This window comes from Sipha flava, unplaced genomic scaffold, assembly GCF_003268045.1.
Source record: "Sipha flava isolate LNK unplaced genomic scaffold, YSA_version1 115_pilon_pilon, whole genome shotgun sequence".
NCBI lineage: Eukaryota > Metazoa > Arthropoda > Insecta > Hemiptera > Aphididae > Sipha > Sipha flava.
Genome location: NW_020271739.1, coordinates 336,503 through 350,463, shown reverse-complemented (window position 1 = coordinate 350,463; position 13,961 = coordinate 336,503). Strand labels below are relative to the sequence as shown.

General features: G+C 30.9%; 1 protein-coding gene and 2 long non-coding RNA genes across 3 annotated transcripts; all 3 read left to right on the top strand.

Annotated features, from left to right (window-relative positions):
• The first annotated feature begins 3,260 nt into the window (after positions 1-3,260).
• LOC112691943 lies at positions 3,261-7,464 on the top strand. The gene is made up of 4 exons (XR_003149365.1): positions 3,261-3,347; positions 4,552-4,636; positions 6,217-6,367; positions 7,272-7,464. It is a non-coding gene; the product is annotated as an uncharacterized LOC112691943 (long non-coding RNA).
• A 997-nt stretch (positions 7,465-8,461) lies between these two features.
• Positions 8,462-9,675, top strand: LOC112691843. Its single transcript, XM_025566261.1, has 2 exons — positions 8,462-8,999; positions 9,073-9,675. Exons 1-2 carry the CDS (start codon positions 8,918-8,920, stop codon positions 9,321-9,323), a joined length of 333 nt encoding a protein of 110 aa, XP_025422046.1. The 5' UTR covers positions 8,462-8,917; the 3' UTR covers positions 9,324-9,675.
• A 1,417-nt stretch (positions 9,676-11,092) lies between these two features.
• LOC112691494 lies at positions 11,093-12,417 on the top strand. The gene is made up of 5 exons (XR_003149315.1): positions 11,093-11,430; positions 11,553-11,604; positions 11,855-11,957; positions 12,056-12,076; positions 12,327-12,417. It is a non-coding gene; the product is annotated as an uncharacterized LOC112691494 (long non-coding RNA).
• The last annotated feature ends 1,544 nt before the right edge of the window (positions 12,418-13,961 follow it).

The following is a 13,961-nucleotide window of genomic DNA, read 5'->3' as shown; positions in this document are numbered from 1 at the left end:
GACTGAGTCCATTAATGAAAAGATTACGAGAATTGAATATTTAAAGAAAGTTAGCTTCAAATTTGCAAATTAGTGGTTTTAAAATGTATTTATTATATTTTATTATTTGTATTTCGTACACCTAAGTGATGACTAGTTGACTTCCAAATCAACGATTTAAAATTTTATATATTTTATCATTTTTTTTAACATACATTAACGCACATTAACCAAGCCTACTTTAAAGTTGACAGTAGCCTGTAAAATTGAAAAGGAAAATGTGCGTAATTAAACGGAAACCAATTCGGCAATACCTAATAACATACCTTTTTCAGACGAGAACCAATTCGACACGTTGGGTTGGAGCTCGGGAACCAATTCGGTATCAGCCAACGGATTGACAGTAATCTTATCTAAGATAAGTTATCTTCCCGTCGAAGGTCGAAGACTCAAAAATTTCCACAGATTTACACTATTATACCTATTTATATTTATTCGCCAACAATATTATAGTCTATAACATCTCAGTAAGTTTATAATCAGAGCCGGCGTTAGGGGGAGGCGAAACGGGGCATTTGTCCAGGACCTCGCCTTAAAATTTTAATTGAAAAATATTTTGTACGGAAATCTCATAAAATAAAACGTGAAATGTGCAGATCGCCTTTCTAGAGAAATCCGTTGGCGTGTAAAAAAAACCAATTAACAAACAAAACAACATTATTATATTTCATAAGTCATGTATACCAACGACGACACCCGTACGACACGCCGCTCAGGGATACATAGGACATTTATTTTATCGCATTTCTTAAATTTAATCAATCATTACCCGATATCGCGTATATGTTATCCACTATAGGTGACCATTGTTGTGGGTAAAATAAGTTTAGCCCAGGGCCTCGCAAAAGGTAACGCAGGCCCTGTTTATAATCACTATTAATATTCTTAGAAGTTGGATGGTGAAATTATAATTTTATAAACAAGTGGTGATGTAGTTCAAATGCATATAAATATATATAATATGTTGTATAACATTTTTATTGCAAGAAAAAATTAATTGAAAAAAAATTAAAACCACAATTTATACATATTTTAATTTTTAAATAAACACGAAGGACCTAACTTGATGTTTTTCTGAGGGGGATCATGACCCCCATGACTCCCCCTGGATCCACACCTGCCGACAGTGATCCGCTAATGATAAGGAGGGGCAAGTCCTCTCTCAAAATGACACTACTGAGGTGTACCCCTTCTTTTCTTTATATTCCGTAATGGTCTATATTAATAATTTGGAAATAATTGTATTTTTCATCAAACGCTTTAATTTTATTTAATAATAGACCATCGAAGTGCAAGTCTATTGTATCGATGGCAATATCGTTGAAAATGCATCCTGTAGAATTCAAATTACGATTGGAGGGTCCGTTTTCGATAAGCTACGTTAATATACTGTGTCTATAATACTTTTAAATTTTAAGTACCTATTTGTAGATTTAATACTATGAGTAGTATGCAAGTTACTATGGATGAATTATTAACGGTCTTATATCATTTTCTCATTCGATGTCTTATAATATATATAACTATATAAGTGTACAGCAGTATATTTTTCACCTCCACCACAACGACAATTTAAAATATACCTATTTATCATATAGGATAGATAAGGTTTTTACCAGTTTAACTGTTTGAATAAAAAATAGTGACCCCATTTCTATGGACAATTTCATTGTAACCGTTAATGGAAAATAATAGCAAAAATTTATTATTTATATAATAAATATATATTTATGTATATGTCACGCCGAATTTATGAAATTGCCGATTTCATGAAAGCAGCAACATTGTCGCCGAATACGTGTAATCGGCAATTTGGCTACCAAATTCACGAAATCGGAAAATTTTGATTGCTGATTTCGTGAATTAGGCAACTTTTTTCTGCCGATTGCACGAATTCGGTAACACATTATTATGATATAATTACAAATAGTGGTTTATAGAAGTAATTGAAAATTTCCTCCCTCTTTTAAAAGTTGGTGACAATGTGCTGGTGTCAATCCCGTATGTGGATCGAGGGCGAGGTGATGCAGCCTGCCTTCTTGTAATTATCATAGAAAAAAGATAGCAAATATTGTATTGGGATTAAAGAAGGGATTTTAAGTACATGTCTGGAGCGGAACAGTTTGGCAGTTACAAAGTACTGTTCCTTGACGACTGCAGACGTTTAACAAAATTAATATTCATTACGGGAACTTGTTAGATTGGGGTCAGTTGAGACCGGACAAGGCTATTAATTGGCTAAATATTGGCGTATTTGTCGTACGAATTGCATATCTAAAAAGTGCACATGTAAAAAAAATAATATGATTTGTAATTCGGCATGTAACCCAAGCCATTTTGCCAAAATATTTAAATATAATACAATTTTTTTTTATTTACTTTTTTTACACATTAAAATGTATTTATTATTTTATTATATTTCCAGTGTTTTACACATTTATTTAAATTAAATTATGTGTTATAATTTTTTAAGAAAAGCCTTGCCGATTTCACGCAATCGGCAGTATTATGTACTTTGAGTTGCCGATTTCACGTATTCGGCGACAACGTTGCTTATTTTATGAAATCGGTAATTTCATAAATTCGGCGTAACATTACATATAATATTTATAATAATAATATTTGTTTACATTATAAATTATATTATATAAATTTTATGTAAAGCGTATCTTTATTAGCTTTGATGTCCGCGATTTGTGTTTTACTTATACAAAACTTGTCTACGAACGCACGAACACCCATATTTGTATTAGATGCTTCAAATTCAAGAATCTCAATTTTTTTTTTTCAAACATAATTTCTCTCGTTAACTAGCCATTGCAATACGTTTACGAAATACGTTACGTTACATATGCATGTTCGAATACGTTGGAATCATAATCACAACTAGGGACGTTGCGATACTACCGATACCAATAAAGTATCGATACTTTTCTTTTGATACAAGTACTTTTTATATCGATAGCCATGGTTTCGATACTTTACTCATATAGATAAAAAAAATATTGGTATCGAATCATTTACTAACCGCCATATTGGTTCGAAAATCAAAAGTGGTCGAATGGTATCGAACAATAATTCTTTTCTAGTAAAATGATTTGTGCGCGTGGTGAAGGATTCGCTTATAAAAATCAGTGACACTATAGTCTATAACACGGGTCACCAAATGGAGGTCCACTAACAAATTTTATCCGGCCCGCAGACAAAAAATAAAAACACATATTACTACAACATTCTATGCGTTATTATCAGGACTCGGAAGTTCTAGCAAATGCATATTTTTCTTGGTTCATCCTAGAACATCAAAAGTAAGATACCAATATGTTTCACGTTACTTGGATATCATACACAAAATTTAATTTTGCTATTTTTGTCGCATATTTACGAGTCTTATGGCTATTTTGCTAATTTAGGGTTTATAGTGCTATTTCTGAGTATATTTTGACATAATACAGGAAATAATCACATTTTGCTGATAATAATGATTTATTTAGTTATAGCTTTAAAAATATTTGGATTATTGGAAATAAATAGACATCATCAATTATTATTTTATTTTTTTATCGAAAATTCGATGTACTGATAGTTAGTGACTAAATACTATCATTTAATTATAAGTAAACTTTTGAAACACTTTTATGTGTTCCAGCTGTCGCCGACGTAACCACACCACGACCACAAATAATATAATAATATATGACCTACCTAGATAGACCTTATCTATTGGCTACTGTAAAAATGGATTCCGACGAAGAAGCACTGTCGTTTTTGACATCATTTTTGATATTTAATCAATATTTCAAATATCAATACATTGTTATACTTATACATGGTTATATTTTAACATGTTCTATAGCCTAATCGTTTTAAAACTTAAATGAGAGTGTATAAAAACTATTACAACTCTAAAAGAGCTCAGTATTCCATCAGTTAAAGTTTTAAGATAAGTTGTTGTAAATAAAAAACATTCTATAAATTAGAATAAAATTTTTTTTTTTTCTCTGAAATATATTTATGTATTATGGTTGTGAGCCCCTAAAATTGTTTGGTCCCGGGCTTCAAATTATTATAATCCGGGTTTGGTTGTATTTGTAGATAGTTATATTCTAAGATGCACTATAGAATAATAGTTTTAGTAAAAATCGTTTTGAAACTTAAATGAAGGTGTATAAAAACTTTTTCAACTTTAACAAATCTTAGTATTTCATTGGTTAATGTTTTTCAGAATTAAAATTAATTGTTTTAAATAAAAAACATTCACATTAAAATAATATTTTTTGGTGGCATATTGTGACAGGAGCAACGATGAGACAATCCATGTCCAATATTACTTGTCTTATTCTATTTGTGTTTGTTAAATATTGTCATCCTTATAAATTATATTTTTTATAATTCCCGTCCATTGTATATATTAATACTAATAACATGAAAAAATAAATTATAATTTATTTTCCTTTAATTCTCAAAATGTAATTGATTATTAAAACATTGTATTTATTTTCTATATTATAGTAAACAACCGAAATCCAAGAGTCGATCCAGAGTGAAACGAACTTACGATAGACAAACACATACCTACTTACTCCCACGAATTCTGGTACGTCGTTTTTCTTTTTAATAACAACTGTAATTATAATTAAATCAATTTATTTTATATTTTCTTAGTTACTATTTTATTTTTTTATATTTAATTCATGACCTTTTTAAACTTACAATAATTAAGTATTCTCAGTTATGTTAATAATATTTTTTCATTACTTAAATCAATTTTTTGTATTCATCATTCATTTAAATTATTAATACTCTAAATGTATAAATTTAAAATAGCATTAGTATAATAATTTTTTTATTATTATTAAATAAATTTTTTTAATTTTGCCTGCATAAGTAGTCTCTAGACTTCTGGATAGCTCTTTTCATTTTTTTCTTTTGTCATTAAAGCGTTCATTTTTGTTATAATTTAAAGTATAATGTTTTTAATAATATTTATTTATGTTTTCTTTAGTACATAAATAATATTTAAAATTACAATATAAATTATATTTCCCTTGGCCTCCAAGCACCAGGAAACTAAGCCTTTTTTACATACTTCTTATATCGCGATTGAGAAGTATTTATGAATATTATTTATTGTTATAAGACATAATTTTTTATATTTTATCCATATTTCAAATAACAATGCATTATTATATTTGTACATGGTTATATTCTAATATAGGCAATAGCCTAATAGTTATAGTAAAAATCGTTTTGAAACTTAAATGAGAGTAAAAAACTATTACTCCTCAGTTAGCCACCTCAGTTTAAAATGTGAAATGACGCCCCTGATTTGGAGTGTTGTTTCTATTGTTATTCAATTTCCGATACTGAGGAATATTTCGTAATGATCAGTAACAATAACTGTTATTGTATTCGGGCTAATTATAGCTTTGGAAAATTTTATAGATTTACATTTCATAAATATATGATAAAGACAAGTATTTTAGATACATATCTAGTAATTTTGTTAATCATTTTCAAGTAGCCATATTCAGCCATCAATGTAAGGTATTTGTTTGAATTGTCGTATCTTTTAACAAATTTATATTTATATTTCCTATTATGGTTTTATAATCCGCTATAGCTGAATTTGCTTTAATAATATATTTCTATATATTATATATAGTATCTATAATTAATGTGTATATAGTGACGTTACATGTATAAAAATATTCAGCGCAATCGATAGGTTTTTTACAGGTAAAAATACCTTTTCAGCGGAGTCGATATGCGCCCCTTTTTTAACACCTCTCTGTGTTTTGAAAGTTACGTTTGTGTTTTATTTGATTTTTCTCTAAGTAGGTATTGATCCGACAAAAAGCCCAATTCAGTATTCACAGCCACGCGTAATTTGATTTCGTTATAAAATGATTCACATTAAATGAATTTGTAATGAATATCTCACACACTCGTAAAATCGATTCCTATAATACGGATTAAGAGGAGTGGCGATCGCCCTCTTCTCCCTCCCTTTAAAATACGCTCCTGTCACGATTGTGGTACCAATGAGTATATTGCTCTCCGTCAATGATGGTTGGCTAACTGTAGTTCTCTTCCCCGTAATCACACTGGATCTGTAGTTAGTCCGGATTGGTAGTGATTTAATGACCGTTATTACGTACTGCAATCAATTGACAGGTGGCACGGCGCACTCGAATTCGATGGTGGCGGTACTGACAGAGCGATGATTAGACAACCACGTGTTACAATACCGATCACTGGTCGATGGTTTTGGCAGACGGCGACGGCGACTTCGTGATATCAGTCACAAGTGTGCTACAAGATCACGGTGTGTATCATCGGATATTACACTAACACGGACTAATACAGCCCTCGTGAATAGCCCGCTTTAGACGTAAGCGATTTTGGGCGCGCTTGGAATGGACTCACCTGGAGCACGTTCTTTAACGGGTTCTTGGTGAGTGACACACCAAAACCGTGTTTCTTATAACAACACACGCCAATCGTGAGTGTTATACCTTTTCTGTTTCACGTTGATTCCATGCGCGTCCGTGTAAAGATCAAAACTCTGCGCTTTCATGCGCTATTGGAATAGCGTCTGGCGTCTGTGTATTTCACCTAGTTTTAGCGCGAGTTCGATTAAAAACTACATGTTTCTTGTAGTAGTGATCGGAGAGCACTTTCGTGAAGTTGGTTATTACTTTAAAAATTGATGAAAACGTTTTAACTACGTTAACTAAATAAAAATTAAAACAAAAAAAATCCAATCGCGTCTATGGGTATATTATGACAAGGGAATTCGCGATACTTTTCTAAAAAAGTTGTCGTGAATTCTTAAGACCAATATCGCGTATCAGTCATATTTTCAGATATTAAAATATGTAAACTACAAAGAGTTTATTTAATATAATAAAAAACACAGAGTTGGAATGTTAATTGAATGCACATGAAATTGGAATTATAGCGTGCCACTAGTCACTACTGAGTACTGATACTAAAATTTAAATATTTCGATTCATCGATCGCTCAAATCACGCGTGATCCAACAGACACGTCTAAAGATAACAACGTTCTTGGAATGGCGGACAAGTCTGCAACAAGTTTAGACAAGTGCTAAGTCGGCACACTCATGTTTCTTTTAACACATAATCTTATCACGCGTTCTTTGCGCATCCATTCTAAGCGCGCCCGAAATAACTTATGTTTAAAGTAGGCTATGTCTCTCTCGACAGGTGGCACAGCTCATTCAAATTCGGTGGCGGCGGCACTGATGGAGCGGAAAAGGCAAAACGTGCACGTACTACTAGTCACGATGTGTATCAGCGATTTTACCTATTGGCCGAGAGACACTGATACAACACGGGAAACGGAGAGTGAAAAAACATAAGTGTGTTTGAATACTGTAACCTAGTGGCCGAGAGACATTGATACTAGTAATGGGCGTGATCGAAATATCTCGATTATGAAAATAATAATTTAATTTTATGACCTAGAGAATATATCGAGTGATATCTCGATCACCAAAATAATAATTTGATTACATACCTGAGAGTTAATTTTAAAAACTATCAATTCTTGATCTCGAAGTATATATCGAATGAAAAAATATTTCGAATGATTTTCATGGAACGAAGGAGAGAGAGGGAGGAATACTATTTTTAATTTTCATAACCGAATAAGTAAATACTAGTTGTTGTCTTCGTATTTTCGACTTGTGCTACTCGTGGGACAAATATCGGAGGCAAATATCGATGGGTGGGTATACGGTTATTCTTAATTATTTATATTATAAAGTTTGACATAAATATATAGCTATAATTTTTGTATTACTCAACCACAATTTCTCAGAGATCATTGAAATCATTCGATTAAGACCATCACTAATCATGTATGTCGATTATTAATATTTCGAAGGATTATTTCGAGACATCCTCGATTATAAAAATGTGACAAATACTAATATTTCGATTATTGAAATCATTCAATGATGCCCATCACTAATTGATATAATACTACGAGAACGGGGAACAAGTAACGATATGCGACGAACGGTGTGGCATTGCTATTACATTAATGGTCGAATAAATGATAATCCTTTAATTTGCCGAAAGGACCGTTCGCTGTTAACTCTATGATGTAATAATTGAGTATTTCTGAACTTGAGTTCAGACGCCGTGATCGATGGGTTTATATAAACCATCATGGTATGCCAACTATTGTATTCGATGTGTTTTAATTATGTGTTAAATACATAATAAAAACACATTTTTAACAACATTTTTGTTATTATTGTTGTCGACTATCGGTGTTCTTGGGAAGTCCTACTGGTCCAATAAGCACTTAACAATAGTTAATTATCACCTTTGATGTGTTAATTAACAATTAAGTGGATAAACGATAAGCTTTACTGGCACGGGAACAGTAGTTTTGCGCCGTAGCGCGTGCTCTGTTGGCAATATGTCGGTGTTGCTCTGTTTGGCCGTCATGCGGCGCGGCGGAAGTACAGTAACGAACGGCAACTACGGCCCAATAAATTGTGTTCGTTACAATGTTTATTAAATAATATATAGTCTTAACTTTCTTACGATACATGAACAATGTAACCGGGAATTGATTTTCTTTATTTTTTTTAGCATAGATTAACCCCTTTATCAGTGAAATGTGTGATCAAGAAACCGATTTATATTAAAGTGGACAACCAGTGTCAACTACCTTCGCGCATGACTACATTGTTTGTATTCCAATAGTACCTGTTGAGATCATGGGGTATACTTTCCATGTCTGGGTCCCGATCAACAGGCTTAAATAAGCGGCTGATCGGGTTCCAAGAATACAGTATGGCTGGTTATTATATTTACAATTATGCAAGGGGTGGTCGATGGCAATAATCGGAACAACTCAAATAATTTTCGTCAGTATGCCAACGCGGACCCGGAACCTCATCGATCGAATAATCGGAGGTCGGTTGGAATTTGGTAGTCCAAACAAAGGCCGTTTTAATTTATATATCCGTTGGATATCTAACTTTGACAGATATTCAATGTTGTTGTCGTCGTCGCCGTAACCATGTTGCTGCAGTGGTCGTAGCAAAGATCATTGTACGAGTCGTTTTCGTCGCAGTAATGTTGATGGTCGCGGTCACAGTAATCGTCGCTGTCGTCATCGTCAATCTGGTCATCTCCTACGCTGATGTCGGCACTGTTAGCAGCCGTCGTTGTCGCCGGAGTCGTAAAACTGTTCTTCTCTCTTCAATACTCCTAACTGGATTGATGATATTGGTTTAATTGAAAAATTGTGTATTGAAAAGGTGTTTGGGGCCTGTTTTTTTTACTCATTGATGTCCCGTGGATAATCCAAACGAAAATTTGTGCACTTGTTTGTTTTGACAATGTAAAATAGCATCTTCCGGCTATGTTTTGTTATCAGTTGGTATCATTTTATGCTGTCATTTTTATGGTTGCGTAAAATAATATCCCCCGCATGTAGTTGGTGATACAACCGGTGCTATTTTACATGGCCATTTTGCTTTATATGGAGGCCCTGTAAAGGGCCGTTTTCCAACGGAAGTACTCCGTTACAACTAGGCTGATATGTCAGTTGATGTCAGTGACGCATGCAGAATTTTACAATGGTAAGAGGGGGGCTTGAAAATAAATAATTACTCAGTTGTAACAGGAAAATTGGCTTAAAAAGTAGTTGCTTTTTTTATTTCTTATAAAATTAATTATTAATAATTATAATTTTATAAATTAAGCGTTAAATAAATATATCTGTGTTCATGAGTAGTAGATGTTGAATTTTTTTTTTTTTGTTGTTTGTAGGCAGGGTTGAACAGCTGTTCATTTTTTTTTTGCCTTCTAATAAGGAATTTTTTATTAACTGTTTGATATCTTGTTGATTTATTGATCTTCCAATATTTATTTTATGATTTTTGATAGGTATTAGTTTGATGCATTGTTAGTGTTATGGAGTTGTATATATTTTTTTGTCTATTTTTATGATTGGTATTACTTGGTCCCTTTTTCTAGGCTTTTTTGTAGATAGTGTCGAATAGTTTTTAAATTTTAGTTTCTATTTAGGGATTATCTTTTTACTGTTTAATATTTTGTTGATTTACTGTTCTTCTGGTTCTTGTTTTATGATTTGTGATAGGTATTTGTTTGATAGATTGTCCTTTCTGTGGTATTCGATGTATTTTTTGTCTTTTATTATGCACAATTGTTCTAGATTTTTTTTTGTATAGTTGTTTTAAGGAAGTATTAAATTGCTGTTTAAATATTTTGTTTTCAAATTAGGGAATCGTTTTTACTATTTGACGTAGGTCTGTATTTTGTATTAGGTATTTGTTTAGTGATTTGTATTTTTTGTGGTTTTGGATTTATTTGTTGTCTTTTTTGATTTGCGTTAGGTATTTGTTTGATGTCTTGTCGATTTTTGGTATTGGACATATTTGTTGTCTATTTTTATGCGTAAGTATTCTAGAATATCTTTTGTTTGGTTGTTTTTAGGTAGTGTTGAACAACTGTTCAACACCATTGGCTAAGAATTAGGGCAGTGCTTCCCAAACTTTTTTTACTCTAGGCGTCCTTTTTGATCCAAGGTTTTTTCTGGGCGCCCTTCTCTAAGTCATAACATGACTAATCATAAGGAAAATGTTAGACCCGATAGTATTTCATGACGGCACGGCGCCTTTATACATACATCGCGGCGCACACTTTGGGAACCTATGAATTAGGGAATTTCTTTCGCCGTTTGATGTAGGTCTGTTTTTTGTTGTTCGGCATATTTTTTCGTGATTTGTTTAGGCATTCGTTATCCCCCAAGGGAACACGTTCTTACGTGTTTACGGGTCTTAGCGAACCCAGGATCCCGAGCTCTTGTTGGTTTTAGGTAGTAATTGATCAGCTGTTCAACTTCTTAGGCTTTGATTTAGGAAAATATTTGTAATGTTTGTTATTGGTCAGCTTTTTATTTTTCGATTTTTCTTTGTGATTTGCGTTGGTTATTGTCCTTTTTATAGTGTTAGATATAATTGTTGTTATTTTTTACGTGCGGTATTTCTTGGTTTTTACTTTTTAGTTGTTTCTTATGTTGTATTGAATAATATTGAATTTTCGTTACTAAAAAGGAATATGATTATAACTGTTATATACTTGGTTTTGTTCTTCGGAAATTTTTTTTTTATGATTTGTTTTAGGTATTTGTTTGATGGATTATTCTTTATGTGATATTGGATTTATTTGTCTATTTCTATGGAAAGTATTTTTTGGTTTATTCCCAACTATTTTTTAAGTTGTGTTAAATTGTATTAGTTTTTATATTTAATTTCAGTAAAACGTGGATTTTTTTTTTTTTTGTATCAACATAAACCAAGGATTCTTCGGGAGCCAGGTAATCACTATTAATTTTTTTTTTTTATTAAATTTTATACATTAAATATTTAATGGAATAAAAATCAAATTCATTTAATTTACATAAAATATCTTGATAAATCTAATATGTTTCTTTTTTAGAACTTGAATTTTTTATTGTTTCAACCTAAAGGAGGTGTCCTTCGAGAGCCTGGTACTCACTTATAATTTTTTTTGTTGAATTTTATTCATTAAATGTTTAATGGAATAAAAATAAAATTCATTTAATTTACATAAAATATCTTGAAACTTTTAAATCATTTGATTAAAACTAACTAACAATAATTAATTCTTTATAGATCACTCTCATAAATGTAAAATATAATTCAATTTAAATCAATCAATCTGTTTTCGTTTCAAAATATTCAAATTTTAATTCGTTTATTTTTATGTTTCTTTTTCAGAACCTGGATTTTTTTTTTGATCGACCCAAATCAATTTTCCTCCGGGAGCCGGGGATCCCCTTTTCATTTCTACTTCTGAACATAACACTTTGAATATTTTATGGTATAAAAATAAAATTCATTTAATTTACATAAAAAATCTTGATAAATCTAATATATTTCTTTTTCAAAACTTGGATTTTTTATCGTTTCAACCTTAAGGAGATGTCCTTCAAGAACCAGGTAACCACTTATAATTTTTTTTGTTGAATTTTATTCATTAAATGTTTAATGGAATAAAACTAAAATTCATTTAATTTACATAAAATATCTTGAAACTTTTAAATCATTTGATTAAAATTAACTAATAATAATTAATTCTTGATAGATCACTCTCATAAATGTAAAATATAATTCAATTTAAATTAATCAATCTGTTTTCGTTTCAAAATATTCAAATTTTAATTCGTTTATTTTTATGTTTCTTTTTCAGAACTTGGATTTTTTATCGTTTCAACCTAAAGAAGGTGTCCTTCGAAAGCCTGGTACCTACTTATAATTTTTTTTTCCATTTCAAATATTTAATTGTATAAAAATCAAAATAATTTTATTTACATAAAATATCTTAAAACTTTTCAATCATATTATTCAAATTAACTTATTATAATAAATTCTTAAAATATTGCGTTCATAAATATAAAATTTAATTAAATTTAAATCAATCAATCCAATTTTGTTTCAAATTTTAATTCATTTTTTTTTGTTCTACCTAAATCAAAATTCCTCCCGGAGCTGAGGTTAGCTTTTTTTTAGACTAACTCCTTTAATTTTTACCTTGTCATTTTATCTGGTATAAGTATGATAATTTTGTAATTTACTGAAAATATAATAAAAATATTATAAAATATTTAAATTTATGCTTTATATCTAATCATTTATAAATCAAGTTTAAAAATTTGAAATAAATTTATTATCTTTATATTATTTTTCTCATTTAATAATCAAATAATATTGTAATTCAATGTAATAGCTATAGCTGGATTACTCTGGTTACTTAATATACCACTACTTGCCAAATGCTATATCACTGCATCAAGGACACTCTGCACAGGAGCATTTCTGAAAAAGATTATTGATCAATAATTGCTGTACATAGTTCTAGGATATAAAATTATTTAATGGTATTTTTTACCTTGTATGTTATAACAAATATAACCCCCTAACTTATTTTCTTATTTTAAATGGAAGATAAAGTTTAATATTTACATTAATTATCTCAAGTTGTCATTATGCTGAAGATTTAACATTTTAGTCTATGAAGAAGTAAAAAAGTTTGTAAAATCGGGTGTAGAGGGAATAGGACGCAAGTTCTGTCATACTATGTGTGAAGTTTCGGCCTTGTTTCTCTTCTACTGGCCAAAAGGTACACTTAGTCACTGACCTATAGATGGGCCACTATGAAACAATGTTGGACAACAAGATTGGTTGACGAGGAAACACGATGTTTGAAACATCACAGCAACATAATCATACTATCGGCGTCCACGAAGACAACAATTTACGGAAGAGAACACGTGATTATGAATGTTGCAATACTACTGATACCAATAAAGTATTGATACTTATATTACTATACAAGTACTTATTGTATTTGATAGCGTGGTATTGATACTTATATCGATAAGAAAATACTGGTATCGAATGAACAGTATCGAATCAATTACTAACCGCCGTATTGGTTCAAAAATCAAAATACTCGAATGGTATCGTACAATAATTATTTTCTAGCAAAATGTTTTGTGCGCGTGGTGGTGGATTTGTTTCCGTAGATCAGTCAGATAGTCATCACACTATAGTCTATACTTTATATGATTATATTGTTATTTCCACGGACCAAAAACCACAGTCCACAATAGAATAGCGTCAATTGGTTTTCTCTTAATCGGAACGATTATTCATATCGGTCGTTTTTATATTTTTACTCTTATCATTATTTTAATTCGATTCGATACGACGATACGCCGAAGTAAAAGAATCATCACTTTTCTTTTGATATTTACGCATATCGGTCCTTTCGTTTCGATATTTTACTCATATTAGTATTTTCATTCGATTCGTTACCAAGTAA

Coding starts and splice junctions, on each gene's coding strand:
- LOC112691843 (XM_025566261.1), top strand. CDS start 8,918: ATGGCAATAATCGGAACAACTCAAATAATTTTCGTCAGTATGCCAACG. Junction 9,000..9,072: donor CATCGATCGAATAATCGGAG/GTCGGTTGGAAT, acceptor TAACTTTGACAG/ATATTCAATGTTGTTGTCGT.